This window comes from Xenopus tropicalis, chromosome 3 (genome assembly GCF_000004195.4).
Source record: "Xenopus tropicalis strain Nigerian chromosome 3, UCB_Xtro_10.0, whole genome shotgun sequence".
In the NCBI taxonomy this organism is placed as follows: Eukaryota; Metazoa; Chordata; class Amphibia; order Anura; family Pipidae; genus Xenopus; species Xenopus tropicalis.
Window position 1 is genome coordinate 94,654,148 of NC_030679.2, and position 15,503 is coordinate 94,669,650.

The 15,503-nt window shown below is 40.5% G+C and overlaps 1 protein-coding gene and 3 non-coding genes across 4 annotated transcripts; all 4 read right to left on the bottom strand.

Moving 5' to 3' along the window:
• Positions 1 to 397: 397 nt before the first annotated feature.
• rps17 (ribosomal protein S17) lies at positions 398 to 8,307 on the bottom strand. The gene is made up of 5 exons (XM_002938873.5): positions 8,205 to 8,307; positions 6,516 to 6,667; positions 5,976 to 6,081; positions 4,736 to 4,801; positions 398 to 521 (listed from the first exon to the last, which is right to left on the bottom strand). Exons 1-5 carry the CDS (start codon positions 8,205 to 8,207, stop codon positions 441 to 443), a joined length of 408 nt encoding a protein of 135 aa, XP_002938919.1. The 5' UTR covers positions 8,208 to 8,307; the 3' UTR covers positions 398 to 440.
• Positions 4,506 to 4,638, bottom strand: LOC116409889. The gene has a single exon (XR_004222139.1). It is a non-coding gene; the product is annotated as a small nucleolar RNA SNORA71 (small nucleolar RNA).
• LOC116409892 lies at positions 6,161 to 6,292 on the bottom strand. The gene has a single exon (XR_004222141.1). It is a non-coding gene; the product is annotated as a small nucleolar RNA SNORA71 (small nucleolar RNA).
• Positions 7,263 to 7,393, bottom strand: LOC116409890. The gene has a single exon (XR_004222140.1). It is a non-coding gene; the product is annotated as a small nucleolar RNA SNORA71 (small nucleolar RNA).
• Positions 8,308 to 15,503: the final 7,196 nt, after the last annotated feature.

A 15,503-nucleotide genomic window follows, 5' to 3' on the forward strand; every position in this document is an offset into this window, starting at 1 on the left:
GTAGTGAAGGCCATGTATTCCTAACCCTGTAAGGTTCAACATCCCACGGAGAGACTTAGTTGCCAGTGATATATATCTGCTATCGTATACGACTAATCTCTCTAAAAACACAGATTTACTGTCGGAAAGGCACGCTTCGGCTTTCAGAAGTCGTGTGAAGTTTGCTCCTGCAGGCAACTTCGAACGACTTTGGAAGGCCGAAGCGACACGTAGGCCTTTCTGCCAGGGATTCCCTTTGATGCCAGTGGAAAGGCATTGTGGGCGACAATCTTTCAGTGGGACATTGGCCTAATACTACATGAACAGGAGCCAAGAGTAAATAAATAAAAGGACCCATTTTACTCAAGCTATTTGCACCACCACCTCAGCTCCTTTCAATCCAATATATTGACACAGGTTTTGTTTTAACAAATTTATTGGAGACTGTATGATACAAACATTTAAACTGCGCCCCTTGGTGTTTTGAAGTTCATGCCCACAGTCGGCTGGGTAACTTGCAGGTTGGAAAGGCTGCCAAAGTCCTATAAAATGAAGTGGAGGAGAGTTAGTTAACATGCATATAAAATGTTATACAAAAACAATTTTGGACCTGCTCCCTTTTACTTCAAACAGTGCAGTGATACAGGTCCTGACAATGCTATAGAATAGCAGCAGCAGTGCAGAAAGTAGTATAGAAAGGGATAGGTATGGCTTTTAAAGGAAATTACATTTATAAATAACCTTAAAAACACAAACTTTATACCAGAAAGACACAAAGAAATACTGTCATGGGAAAACATGTTTCAGTTAATAGAGCTTAGGAAGCAGAATCCTGCACTGAAATCTGTTTTTCACAACACATTTTTTTTTTTTTTTTTTTAAATACTTAATTTTGAAATTTCAAATGGGGCTAGCCATATTAATTTCCCAGGGTGTCACAGCCATGTAACCTGTGCTCTGATAAACTTCAGTCACACTTTACTGCTGTGCTGCAAGTAGGAGTGATATCACCCCCCTCCCAGGAGCCTCAGCAGAACAATTGGAAGGTAGCAGTATAGCAGAATAGCACTCAATAGTAAGAAATGCGGCTTTTGACTCCTCCAGTTTCATGGAGTAGGAGAAACAATAGCTTGTTTAAATAGCTGGTTAATAGCAGTTCTAATGTGTAGTCCCAGCTCCTTCTGAAGGCTCAGAAGGCTGCCTACACACCAAAATTACAAAAAATAAAATTTGAAATGGTAGAGTGAATTATGTGCTATGCAAACAGAGTAATTTAGAAATAAAAAGTACACTGTAAAAACCATGATTTGGCTAGCATTCCCCTTTACTTTAGAAAACCAATAAAATACACTAAATATAGCAAAGCGATAATCATTATGAAAACAATTTTTGGTAAGGTGAACTGCCCCATTAAACTATCAATCGATATTTTGTAGTGGTAGTTATACAAAGCAACATTTAATTTTTTTGTGAGTCTGATCTCAAAACATTTATTCCTATAGTAATGTACACCCTACAGATGACAGCCAGGCAAACAACAAATGTGGAGGAAGAGGTAGGTGCTGTACTGTTAATCATAACTACAAGTAAAAAACATAACTAAACTTCACCCACAGATGTCAGTAAAGCATACATTACACCTTTAAATCCGCACTATAAATGCTGTGGAAACGAATGTTTCTACATGTGCATAAACATGCACTGATGTCTTAAAGGAGACAATGAATAAATGGAAAAAACCCTATTTTGTAGGCAATTATGAATAATACATGATGCTGGTTTCACTTTGGGCTAAATTTGAATACTGTCTGCTAAAATGGCTCCTTATAGATCATCTCTAGTCTCTGTCAGTGTTTCAAATGAAGGGTGGGTGTGTCCTAGCAGGCTTTGACAGAAGCACTGCAGGAGGGATATACCCAATCACAACACTGCAGTCATAGGTCAGCCTAGCTCCCCTGCACATACAGAAAATTCAGCCAACAGGAAGTGGAACGGATGGGCGGGACTAGTGGGGGTTTGGTGGAATTTTCAATAAAAAACAAACAACTTTTAAGCACAATCCTTCTATATTTAGAAGATTATAATTCACTGGTACATACTTAATGATTATACGATACGTCTCCTTTATGTGATAGTCTACATACACAAATATATTTAAAAATAGTATTTCTTCGCCGTACAGGCTATACAAAATGGGGAGGAAACCAGACCCCTCATGTCCCAGATGCAATACTTCACCAGCAGGATTTTTCCATATGATATGGAGCTGTCCCGACATCGCCAGGTACTGGTATAAAATCCTAAAAAAATCTAGCTGATAACCTGGACTTTCCCCTCGTCACCTCTCCCTCTATATGCCTTTTCGGAATACTGGAAGACATTACTCCAAGCAGTTACGCCAGAAATCGGTACCGAACCCTCCTTTTTTACGCTAGGAAAAACATCGCCATGCACTGGATGGGAGCACGGCCACCGTCCATAAAAACATGGAAACAGTTGGTAAACCAAGCAATTCCTCTAATTAAACTTACCTCAGAAGCAAAGGGAACACAGGCTAAGTTCGACCTGATCTGGAACCCGTGGATTGAGGCAGGGTTAGACTAACTCTGTACAACAAGTCTTATAAGCAAAGCGAAATTGTATATTTATGTAGTATGTCTTGCAGCTCTGTATAACCAATTTGTACTATTGGGAAATGTACACTACTAATGTTTGGCACAACTGTCTGTCTGTTAATAAAAATTTACCTTTTAAAAAAAAAAAAAAAAATAGTATTTCTTGAAAAGTACTGATCAACATTGGTTATAGTCAATGGGAAATCCAAAAGTGAAACTTTAGACCATATAAATCTGTGAGCCCTAATTTATAAACCTTGAAAAAAGTTTGAAAGCAGACAAAATGCTTTTTCCCCCCAAACAAACACACACACTTTAGTTTGAAGAAGTGCATGGTAAGTAAGTAGACATGTTTAAGAAAGCAACCCTATTTCTGTGGTTAGAACATTTTTATCCCTTTTAAAATATGCATTTTTGATGGTTTGATGTTCAAATCCACAAGTCACAGATGTATACGCAAGGGCAGTTAAACATCCTAACAAAATGGAAGTTTTAGTTTAAGACTATGGCACTTTTGGCCAAGGTGATCCTAAAGAGAACTACAGTAGTCAAAACTCCACTGTTAATCAGCCATCACTTCCCACTGTAAACAATGGGAAATTGAAAGTAACAGGCAACTTTCAAAAAGCATCCAAGACAACATACATATGTTTATATACATTATCTGCCATCAATTACCATGAAAGGAGGCTGGATTTACTTAGGTTAATATCCAAGTGTCTCTCTACCTAGATTAAGTTCCCATAATACGTGTCATAGAAGAAATTAAATGAAATGGGTGGGAAATAGGTGTAAGGGTGAAGACACACCGAGCTACTAGTAGCGGCTACTTCACTCCAGAAAACACCCTGCCTAGACAATACTGAAAATTGCTTCTACTTAAAACACATGTAGAGACATTTATCAGTAAATGATCAGCATTGTCTGTTTTAGTAGCCATGACAAGTGTGTCTTCACCCTTAGGGCTCTGGCACACAAGGGAGATTACTTGCCTGCGACAAATCTCCCTTGTTGCGGGTGAATGATCTCCCCGATATGACATCCCACCGGGGAGAATGTAAATTGCCGGTGGCATGGCATACGTGGCGGCGCAATTTGCCAAAGTTGCCTCGAGAGGCCAGAGCCTTAAAGGAGACATATTGGATAAATGGGAAAACCCTAATATTGTAGGCAATTATGAATAATATATGGTGCTGGTTTCACTTTGTGCTTAAAATTAATCCTATCTGTAAAAATGGTCCCTTTGTTGGAGCTCCCTATAGATCCTCTCTCTTCTCTGACCAAATTTGAAATAGAGTGGGTGTGTCCCAACAGTCCCAGCCAGAAGCATAGTAGGAGGGGGAGAGCCAATCACAGCCCTGCAGTCACACAAGCACAGACAGGCTTCAGTTCCCTATCAGTTCAGCCTAGCTGCTGATTGGTTCCTATCCTACAGTGCAGTGTACTGAGAGCCGGCAGCTCCCCCAGCTCATCCAGAGAATGCAGGAAGTGCAACAGAGGGGCGGGGCTAGTGGGGTTTTGGTGGAATTTCTCAATAAATCAGCCTGAAACACAACTTTTTTTAAACACAATCCTTCTATATTTAGAGGAGTATAATTCACTGTTACATTCTTAATTTTTATAGGATATGTATCCTTTAAGCAGCAATTAACTGTTTATTGCATTTTGAACCCATCTTAAATACTAAATAAATTTCAACTGTGCTACGGTACAAAAAAAAAAAAAAAACCAGGCCCAATAAATTTTTTTGCCCCATAAAATTTTTAAAATTGTCTTTTGTGCACGCTTTTTACAAACTATGCAAAATAGCAGTGGTTCGGTTTCAACAAAGATATTGTGCAAAATACAACTCTATACATAACGGTGTATGCACGCTAGGTAACTGCACATGGACAGTGTTGTACAAAACAATGTATGAAAGTTACAGGGTTTGGTAGGTATGCTGTAATCACCTCCAAACACGGGAAAAACTGTCATGCAGTAATTTCCCTGCAGTATCAATGACCTGGCCACTAGAAGTGCCAAAATCACTTTCGATGCAGGTAAGACATTCATCAATCGCTATTGCTGTTCTCCATGTGAGGACACTTATTATTCCAACTGTTTAGTAAACAGGCACAAATTTTAAAATGGATAAATACCAGCAGCTTCAGCATTTCCTTAGTGTCAGGATCCACCTCAATGATCTCCTGATCCAGGGCAGATACCTAAAAAGATAAATACATAAGAATAAGTGTTAATATTTGATTTTTTGAATAAGTGCATGATAATATAAAATAGACCAACTGCACTTTCATGAAATTTCAACAGCACGTTGAGTAATCTGGCAACTAGTATGATAAAGCAGCCTGGCAGCACGGTAGAAACCAACTTTAGTTAAAAAAGAGTGAAGAAATATCTGGCAAAAATAAAAATATTTCTGAAATAGGTTTGGTAAAATCTGAGCAGGCAAAACCCACTGTCAAGGAGCTACATGCTCATGAGCCTAAAACAAGCACTTCTTACTAGCCATGGCACAAGTCCTTGGCAGAACCCGTTTGGCATTTTATTGTAGGAAAGCTATATGTTAATAACGGACTGTCCTTGGTAATTTGACCCAAGGGCACGATACCCAAATTTCCATTATTAATATTTTAAGCTACAAAACATTCAGTTTTCAAACAAAGGCATTTTAGTGTACACTTTACTAGCAGAGAATGCTTTTGTCACCCTCTTTAATGATTTGAAGGACCACCCAAGTAATAACTCAAAGAAATAAAACCTTTAGGGAGTTATTTTAAAAATAATTTTGTAGGAGATGTGGTCAAGATACTGCTACACATTAACCAATTCCTCTACCAGTTTAGGGGATATTTAAATAAATAGGCCTCTAAGGCATCTTAAGCTTACCAAGGGCAATACTAAAGCATTATCACATCAACATTTGTTCCTCACATATACACAGGGGATTTCACCTGGGATAGCAAGAAAACAGCCCTGAAAGGCCTAAGGATAAGGTCACATGAAGCAAACAGTCAGAATACCCACTGATCTGGGAATAATGTTAAGAATAACATTTTTCTGTAAGTATTAGGTAATATGCCAAAAATTGCCGTACAAAACACTGCACACAATCCCATGAATGGAGTAATAAGTGCAAAGAGTGGACAAACATGTTCATATGCAGTTTAGGAAAGTTTTGGGTTGAATTTTTACAAATTCAAGTTATGGGAACATCTCAGGCTACAAGAAGATTGTCCAAAATCTGGTCATCCAGCTGTTGACTCAGATTCTGGCACTTGCAGTACAAGATATTCAAGGGTTAGGTAGCTGGCTAACAACTAAAGAGGCTAAATATGAGATGGCAGTTATTTCAAGCAACCTGAATTTGTATCCACTTACCTCAGGGACATAGTTATCCCTCCTCTCTCTTTCCTCCTCCTGCAGTTTGATGGAGATACCTCTGACAGGTCCTCTCTGGATGCGCTTCATAAGATGTGTGACATACCTACAAGTGAGATGGACAATAAACTGATCAGAAGCAAGAATCTTGATATAAAATATATACATATCTGTTCATAAGGAGCTGTGCAAAAGTCACAGGGTTTGGCTAATACAAAGTCACACTCGCCAAACACGGGATAAGCTTTAACATTTTACTCTTCCTGCAGTATCAATGACTGGGCCACAAGGAAACCCTAATCACTTTCGATGCAGGTTGGATTGAAGTTAAAGAAAAAAAAAAAATTATTCATAGGTCCTTAGTAGAGGTAATATTCATATCTTCCTGTACTGAGCGAGCATCACACATCACTGAACTGGGAAACATTTGTCAATTAGAAATGCCCCTTTATTTCAAAGTATGTGAATTTGAATACCAATTCTAATTACGTTGTTAATACAAGTTGTGCTTAAAGTTTCCACCTATGTGAAATCTCTCACCCAGCGATCTTGTTGCGCAGCTTTTTGCTGGGGATGATGGCGATCTCCTCACACACACGCTTGTTTGTGTGGAAGTCATTACCAAGCCGGGTGTAATATTTTTCAATTATTACCCGAGCTGCCTTTTTAACGGTCTTTGTCCTGACGCGTCCCTATAGGAAAAGAAAATAGTAAGACAAATAGGTCCAAAATACTGATACTCAAAAAGAAGAAAAATCCAAGTGTGACAAGTACAAACCAGATATACTAGATCTAGTTCTATCGACCTTACAAGATACTACAGTATGATCACCGATATACAGGCTTTCTAATTTTTAATATACACTGGTGTAGGTCTGGCCACCCACAAACTACATGAGGAAAGATCTTGACTCATTACTTCCTGTAATGGACAGTGAAGATATAATGGTTTGATCTATATGTATTTCTATTGCACCTATGGTGTAAAAATGAATAGACATGTTTTTAAAGGAACAAACCACTACATAGCATATCTACTCATAGGTAAAAATATCCCCCCCCCCCCCCAGGTTTACAGCAGGAGTAGTGTTACATAGAGGGCTAGGTACATGGCATGGTACCAAACTAACTCAAATAGGGTGTAATTATTGTATCCATCATCAGTTCAAAATCCTTATTTACAGGGGTGAATTGAATTATATGTTGGCCTTGTATTTACATGACAGCAGTAATAAATACCCCATTGGGAACCACCAAAAGCTAAAATGTGGAGTAACCGGTTAGTGATGTGTGTAAGTTACAGGGTTTGTCAGTATACAAGCAACACTACAAACACGGGAAAAACTGACACATGCTGATATTCCTGCAGTATCAATGACCAGGCCACAAATTAGGCCACAATCACTTTCGATGCAGGTTTTCAAACATTGTAAAATAAAGTACTTAAAATAGTCATGTTCAATATGCACTGTGCAAACCCTCAGCCATATAGATAGCAATTACATATAGCAATAAGGTCCCACTTGGTAAGTATATGTGGGTGAGTGCAACTAAGAGTCCAACTCATTTTCCAGTAATAAAACGATTGTGGCCTTTCAGCTGATGTAGAACTACAATCGGGCGACTATGTCCAGTATTGGGCTTAAGGGGTGCAGGCCCGACGGTGTACATTACACAGACAGTTCACCCTGTACACCCCTTGCTATAAGCGATATGAGCACAGCCACCATACACAGGCAGCACCCACATACCGGCCGGAGCGCTGCTCTACAGACATGCGTGTCCAACCTTCACTCCCGCAGCATATTTATTCAATCCGCCACCTTTTCCTGCTCTACTGTACAGACCGCTGCAGAGCCGGAGGCTGAAGATCTGTGGCGTAAACCTACCATGATATGAACCCCTTCTGCCGCTGAGTTACGCCCAATACAAACCGACTAACTCTACCCGCACCGTATGCCCAATTCTCTTCAAATCAGCTAGCGCAGTGTCCCACCGAAACTCGGGACCCCAAACTATCCCTGCGTTCCTAGCTGCCAGGCCTTCATGACAGTTTCAGTAAAGATCTCCTGTTAAAGATTTCCTACCGGCCTTCGCTGCCAATACTATACCCTGAGCCTTGTGTAAGAATTAAAGAAACCATTGCGGACGTGAGTCGACCGAGACAAGTAGCAGAAAAGTAGGATGGATACGGATAATCTTAGAGACAAAACTAGATTAAAGACCCACCATGTTGGCCCGAGCTGGTAGAAGAGGGCAAAGGATGCCGGGAGCGAGGCTATAAACAGGCGGAAGAGAGTGTACTGGCTACGGTAACAGTAGCGGCCACTAGCGGCCGGGAGGATAACTGCAACAATAATTATGCGCAAGAAAACAAGCGTAGAAGCAGCGTTGTTGAAATGGTTATGTAGGGACCCATAGTTAGAACAGGCATTTGGCTGCATTATTTTTCAACGAAGGGGAAAAGGATGAAACGTTTTTAGTTTTAGTGAAGGTAAAAAAATTAAAGAAATATGATTTTTGTTTTTTTATAAGATGAGCTGATAGCTGTTTTTTTGAAGTACTGTTATTAGATTGCGTGACGAAAATACATAGTATTTACCACCTAACTGTGTAAGTATAAGTTCCTGGGTACAACAGCAAAATCATTTTAGGCACTATGCCAAATTTGATCCTGCACATGTTGCGTTAAATGACATGACTAATCTGGCCATGCAGGTAAAGATTTTCTCTCCTTAAAGTGATACTGACACGAAAAAACTACTTTTCAAAATATTAAATGTACATAAAAAGTTACCTATTGGTAATGGTGATCTTTTTTCACTGATAGGGATGCTTTTGTAAGTTATTGTTACTTGAAGTTCCTAAACCTGACTGTTTTTCCAACCTGACTGTCCCTTCTCAGCCTGTCAGTTGCAGCTTCTAATGCTAACAGCCTCAAATATGGCAGCCCCCTCATAGAGGAACAATGGGGATCAGGATAGGTAATGTTCAAGCATTGGGAAAATACTTTTATGGCAAACTTATAAAGCTCATGCAAAGACAATGATATATTTAAAAAAAGTTTAATTTCAGGTGTCAGTATCTCTTTAGGGCTCTGGCACACGGGGAAATTAGTCGCCCGCGACAAATCTCCCTGTTCGCGGCGACTAATCTCCCCGAGTTGCCATCAGTTGCCATCCCACCGGCGAACATGTAAGTCGCCGGTGGGATGGCACACGTGTCGACGCGATTTCGGCAAATCGCCGAAAATGCCTCGGGAGGCAACTTCGGCGATTTGCCGAAATCGCCTGCGCAGGGTGTACCATCCCACCGGTGACTTACATGTTCGCCGGTGGGATGGTAGTTCGGGGAGATTAGTCGCCCGTGACAAGGGAGATTTGTCGCGGGCGAGTAATCTCCCCGTGTGCCAGAGCCCTTAAAGACCAATTTCAGTGATCCAACAAATCTGTCAAAGTATTGTAAGGTTAGTGGGCAGCGAATAATTGTATATCTAGCGATTTTTCATCCAATATCGTTCAGAAATTCAATCAGGCATGTGTAAAAGTTTTCGTCGTTCACAATGAAATTTGACCATTGTCCAATTGTTTGCAGGACCTAACAGGTAGTTTTGCAACTTTATCTAGATGATATCGCTTGAATTGGTTGTTTTCATTGATGGGCAAATCATACTTTTACACGATTTGTTTCATGTTTAGCCTGGTGCTAGAATAACTGAAAGATCTTTTAAAAATCTTAACGTGTATGGTCAGCTTACCCATGGCTGTTTTAAAGTGTTTCACAGGGTGGAAGCAATACTCTTAATCAGGACTGACACTTTTTCCCGTTTCCCAGCTTACTGTAGTTTGCACCCAAATGTAAACAGTACCACTAAAAAAGCCTATAAGCCCCCTCTAGTATAGCTGACACGGAGGCAGCGCTGAGCGAGCACAGTGTCTGACTGGGATGTTAGGGGCACACCACATTTCACACATTAAGATGCTACTGAGGGCAAGCATGGAGTGCCAAAAATGAGAGAAATACTCCCCTGAGAACTAGCACTATACTTTCTGATCACCCTATTTGATACATTAATCAATGGCATATCTTCAAGTCAATCTTGTCCTGTAGAAGCTTAAGCTGCTGGAAAATGTATCAGTTGTATCAAAATGTATCAATATGTATCAGACCAGGACACACGAGAGTGGAGAGGATGAGCTTATCTTGATTTTTTTAATTTTAACTGGAACTCTATAGAAGTGTAAAATCTACTTACCTACAAAAATAGAGGATCTGACTTTGAGGACAACTAGGAATGACAGCATTTAACTAAAATCCAAGGTTTCTTTATACAACCACATACCTTGAGCATAATATTGATCCGTAAGAGTGGTGTCAAACACAGATCTATGCTGTAGTTTCAATCTGACAAAAGAAGTTTATAGAACTTGATTACTGTCCATAATTAGCAGGTGCATGGCTACTGGCTCTCTACTGAGATGTAAGAGGTCATTTACATATGCCCCTTTTGCAAGTATATAAGAACTAATGGTTGCAAAGTTGTGCCCTTAGTGCTTATTTGCACAACATTAGTGTACCTGTACCTTGCCCTGGATAATGCAGGGTGCAAAACTGTATATGTATAAACTATAAACTATATGTCTCTGCACTTTGTAAATGAGTCAAGTAGTCAGGGCTAGATTTTATGGAACGCTTATGGAAGTCCCCAACCTTTTAGCACCCCACTGTCCCCGCTATTGCCTCACACACCTTCACTCTTGAGTGTACTGGATGGGCAGGAGGTTTTGAAAGCTATTTAAGCTCAGTAACACCCAGGCAAACTGTAGTGATCACTCTGTAATGAATGAATAAAGCCAGAGTCTATTTCAAGGAAAAGCAAAGTCACTTGGAGGTGCCAAAATGTTAGGCACCCCCAAGTGACTTAAATTGCTTACCTTGTACCCCAGGCTGGTGCCCCTGTTAGGAGAAAACTGCACCAGCCCGGGGTAGCTGTAGCGAGCACTTCCTCCTTCCGTATTCACGCTGCCGGCAAATTCCTGGGACAATCGCATGCACAATAGAGTAAAAAGCCGACTTTATAGTTTAAGTTCGGCTTTTTCACTCTACTGCGCACGCGCGCGAGCTAAGGGGGAAGCGCTCGCAGCTACCCCAGGCTGGTGCTATTCTCTCAGAACATGGGCACCAGCCCGAGGTAAAAGGTAAGCGATTAAAGTCACTTGGGGGCGCCTAACATTTTGGCACCCCCAAGTGACTTAGCCTTTCCTTTTCCTTTAAAGGAGACATATTGGATAAATGGGAAAAACCCTTATTTTGTAGGCAATTATGAATAATATACGGTGCTGGGTTCACTTTGTGCTAAAAATTAATCCTATCTATAAAAATGGCCCCTTTATTGGAGCTCCCTATAGATCCTCCAATGTCCCTGTCTGTGTTTGCAATGAAGGGTGGGTGTGTCCTAACGGTCCCTGCCAGAAGCACAGTAGGAGGGGGATAGCCAATCACAGCCCTGCACTCACACAAGCAAAGACAGGCTTCAGTTCCCTGTCAGGGCAGCCTAGCTGATATTTATAGGATATGTCTCCTTTAAAAGACAAGGAAAGGCTAAGTCACTTGGGGGTGCCAAAATGTTAGGCACCCCCAAGTGACTTTAATCACTTACCTTGTACCCCGGGCTGGTGCCCCTGTTAGGAGAAAACAGCACCAGCCCGGGGTACCTGTAGCGAAGACGGAAGGAGGAAGCGCTGCAGCTACCCCGGGCTGGTGCTGTTTTCTCCTAACAGGGGCACCAGCCCGGGGTAAAAGGTAAGCGATTAAAGTCACTTGGGGTGCCTAACATTTCGGCACCCCCAAGTGACTTTGCCTTTCCTTCTCCTTTAAGCACATTGTACATGGGCAGACAACCCTACGTGATGACAGGCGTCCTGACACTTTGTTACTCCTCTGTCTGAGGCCAGAAAACCTGGGAGGTTTAGACACTCAGACATGCACCTTAAAGGAACAGTAACACCAAAAAATCAAAGTGTATAAAAGGAACTACAGTATAATGTACTGTTGTCCTGCACTGGTGCAACTGGTGTATTTGCTTTAGAAACATTACTATAGTTTAGTAAATGAAACTGCTATGTAGCCATGGGGGCAGCCATTTAAAAGAGAAAAGGCACAGGTTACATAGCAGATAACAGATAAGTTCTGTACAATACAATGGTGTTTTATCTGTTATCTGCTAAGTAACCTGTGCCTTTTCTCCTTTTTCCAGCTTGAATGGCTGCCCCCATGGCTACACAGCAGCTTTTTATATAAACTATAGAAGTGTTTCTGAAGCAAATGTGCAAATTTTACCAGTGCAGGGCAGCAGTGCATTGTATTATGATTACTTAAAAACATTTTTATTTTTTTGTGTTACTGTTCCTTTAAAGGAAAAGTAACACTAAATTTTTTTAAGTGAAAAAGCTATTCTACCCTGCACCAATAACTGCCCTATCCTACAAACCACTTAGTATTTTGAATGCTTTAAAAGAACAGACCTGTTAAAACTTGGCTTCCTGTCAATTGAACTAAGCCGATACGGAGAAGGAAGGAGCAGGCATCAACTATGCGAGGATCGATTGATCGAGTCTAGCCTGACTCCTTCCTATACAGAAGCAAGGCTAGGCTCGATAAATCGATCCTCGCATAGTTGATGCCTGCTCCTTCCTTCGCTGTTTCGCCTTAGTTCAATTGACAGGAAGCCAAGTTTTAACAGGTATTTTCTTTTAAAGTATTCAAAATACTAAGGGGTTTGCAGGATAGGGCAGTTATTGGGGCAGGGTAGAATAGCTTTTTCAGTTAAAAAATTTTAGTGTTACTTTTCCTTTAAAGGAGAAGGAAACGTAAAAACTAAGTAAGCTTTATCAGAAAGGTCTCTGTAAATACAGCCATAAAAACATACAAAAGAAACACAGGATTTCTTGTCTCCTTTTTTGGGAACGTGATCTTTGGTATCAGACTTCCTATATTTTAGGGCTCATTCAGGTTTGGGGCTTGAGTCTGCTCAGTTCTCTCCTCTCTCCCTCTCCCCCTCCTTTCTCCTGCTCTCATAAGAATGCATAGGAACTCACTTCCCCCTCCCTTAGGAATGTGTGATCTGAGCTTCCAACGGCTATAACTGCAGCAGGAAGCTACCAAGACCAAGCTAAAATGGCAGCTGCTATCAGAGGGAGCTTCTAGGGCTCTTTATTCAGGTATAGTAAAGCTTTCTGCTGAATAAATATAATGTTCTAGGTGGCACTAATGTGGAGAATCTATTGGCAGTTAAATGCCAAAATGACTTTCCTTCTCCTTTAAAGATAAGCACCTCATATACACATATGGACAAAAGGGAAAACTGGACTTACTGGTAGAGTTAGACCAGGGTTCCCTTAGCAGGTTGTGTCCATAACTTTAACAAATTTAATCAAGTGAATCAGACAGTAAAGTTGTTAGTAATGCAGGGCACTCAAAGTGATGCCATTAACACACAAATGCACAAACAGACCAGAAATAGGGGTAGGTAGAAGAGGCAGGTGCCTAGGGCCCCCTCAATGGCGCGCTCCACCACCTGTTCACGCAAAGTGGCCAGTCAGGTTGGTCCAGCTTTGAACACTAATATGGAGGTGAATGCAGTGTTAATGTATCATTGTGTCCTTGCATTCCAGTGTCCTGTGTGACTGTGAGTTTTGTCAGTTTGCAGTTTTTCTCCATGTTGATACTTCAGTTGCTTATCTTAGCAACCTAAACTGCTACTGAGCTTTTCTTCTAGCATTATATTTCTCCACCAATGTATAAGCTACAAAATATTGCAAAATAAAGGCATATACAAAATACTTGCTTCTAGACGTAGTTCTCTGTGTTTCAACATTTAAAACTGCTAACGTGTAATGGTAGATATGCCATAGTAAAGCTGAAAATTTTATTGTAACCCTTACAAACATCTTACAAATTATGTGACATAATAAAATAGATGACTTTTAAGATTAATGAACTCAGAAATTCACCCACTGGTCTGTTTTTATCCTGTTGTCTGTAACAAGGTTTAAAATATGTGAATTTTTTTTTTTTTAATTCTATCCTTATAAATGGTGTTTAGTGATGTCATCAGGTACAGTTGGTCACATGACTCACTGAAACTCGTTGTCAGGATCAGCCAGGATTCGAACACAACTTGGGGTGTTCCTGGCGGCATGCATTTGCCTCTGTAGCCACTGGAGGCATTTTGGTCAGTTTGATTCTTCTCTTGTCTGTCATCTGCTTTCTGTCTGTTCCCTTTCCTCTGCCCACCTCATTAACCTCATGTGTTTCCCATCTCCTAATCTTCACCCTTTATAAGCCTTTCCCTGACCATTGCCCCTTGCTTGGTCATTAATTGTTTCTCGTGACCCTGCCTCCGTGTTCCCTGTTCCTGTGACTTTCTTGTTCTTGCTGGTTCCAAGCTCCAGTTCCGTGTCCTGATCCTGCTTTCTGCCTTGTTCCTGTGCCCTTCCTAGTTCTGCCTTGATTTCCCGGTTTTGACCTTGGCCTGTCCTCGACTTCGCTTGACTGCCGCTTGCCCTGACCTTTTGCCTGTTTTGGATTCCGCCTCTGCCTGCCGTGTTATATATGCAGTGTGTATTTCCATTGTGTGCACTGTTACGTTACTAGTTATTAAAGTTCTTCATTATCATCATGGCCTCTGACACCAGTTCTGTGATATATGGCTACCACTCTGGGTTACCCAGTGTTCAGGCTCCCACCTTCCTGGTACTCCATGGCGTCTCCTCAGGGAGATCGTGACACTCGTGTATTATAAAAATAATGTATAGTGATGATACCTTTTATATAGTCTTGGGACTACTTGTTGAGTTATAATATCCTTTATCCAATGGTGGAGCATTGGTCAATTTATATTGTATATTGTTTGTATTACTGTACAGGTATAGGACCCATTATCCAGAATGCTTGGGACCAAGGCTATTCCGGATAAGGGGTCTTTTCGTAATTTGGATCTCCATACCTTAAGTCTACTTAAAATTCAATAAAACATTAATTAAACTCAATAGGATGGTTTTGCATCCAAAAAGGATTAATTATATCTTAGTTGGGATCAATTACAAGGTACTGTTTTATTACTACAGAGAAAAAGCAAATCAGTTTTAAAATTCTGAACCATTTGATTAAAATGGAGTCTATGGGAGACGGGCTTTCCGTAATTCGGAGCTTTCTGGATAACGGGTTTCTGGATAACGGATCCCATACCTGTACTTTACTGGAATTTTGTTATCGTGTCCAGATATTATTTATACAAGCTAAAGATTTTCTCTAATTAAATATATAATTGTTGTTAGGGTACCAGAACCCACAGATTGCCAGTCCAGGCCTGAAGGGTTATACATGTATAAAATGGTTTTACACCCAGCAAGTATGAAGCAGTGTACAACAGATGGACTGAAACATTCAAAACAAAAAAGAAGTAGAATGTTACTATATCATTTATTTGCAAAAATAAAAACATTTTGGAAGCTACATACACGTACA

Excerpts from the sequence above, each read along its gene's own strand:
- rps17 (XM_002938873.5), bottom strand. Across the intron at positions 4,802-5,975 it reads GGGATAACTATGTCCCTGAG|GTATCTGCCCTGGATCAGGA; the intron begins GTAAGTGGATAC and ends TTATCTTTTTAG. Across the intron at positions 522-4,735 it reads AGGAAATGCTGAAGCTGCTG|GACTTTGGCAGCCTTTCCAA; the intron begins GTATTTATCCAT and ends TTCATTTTATAG.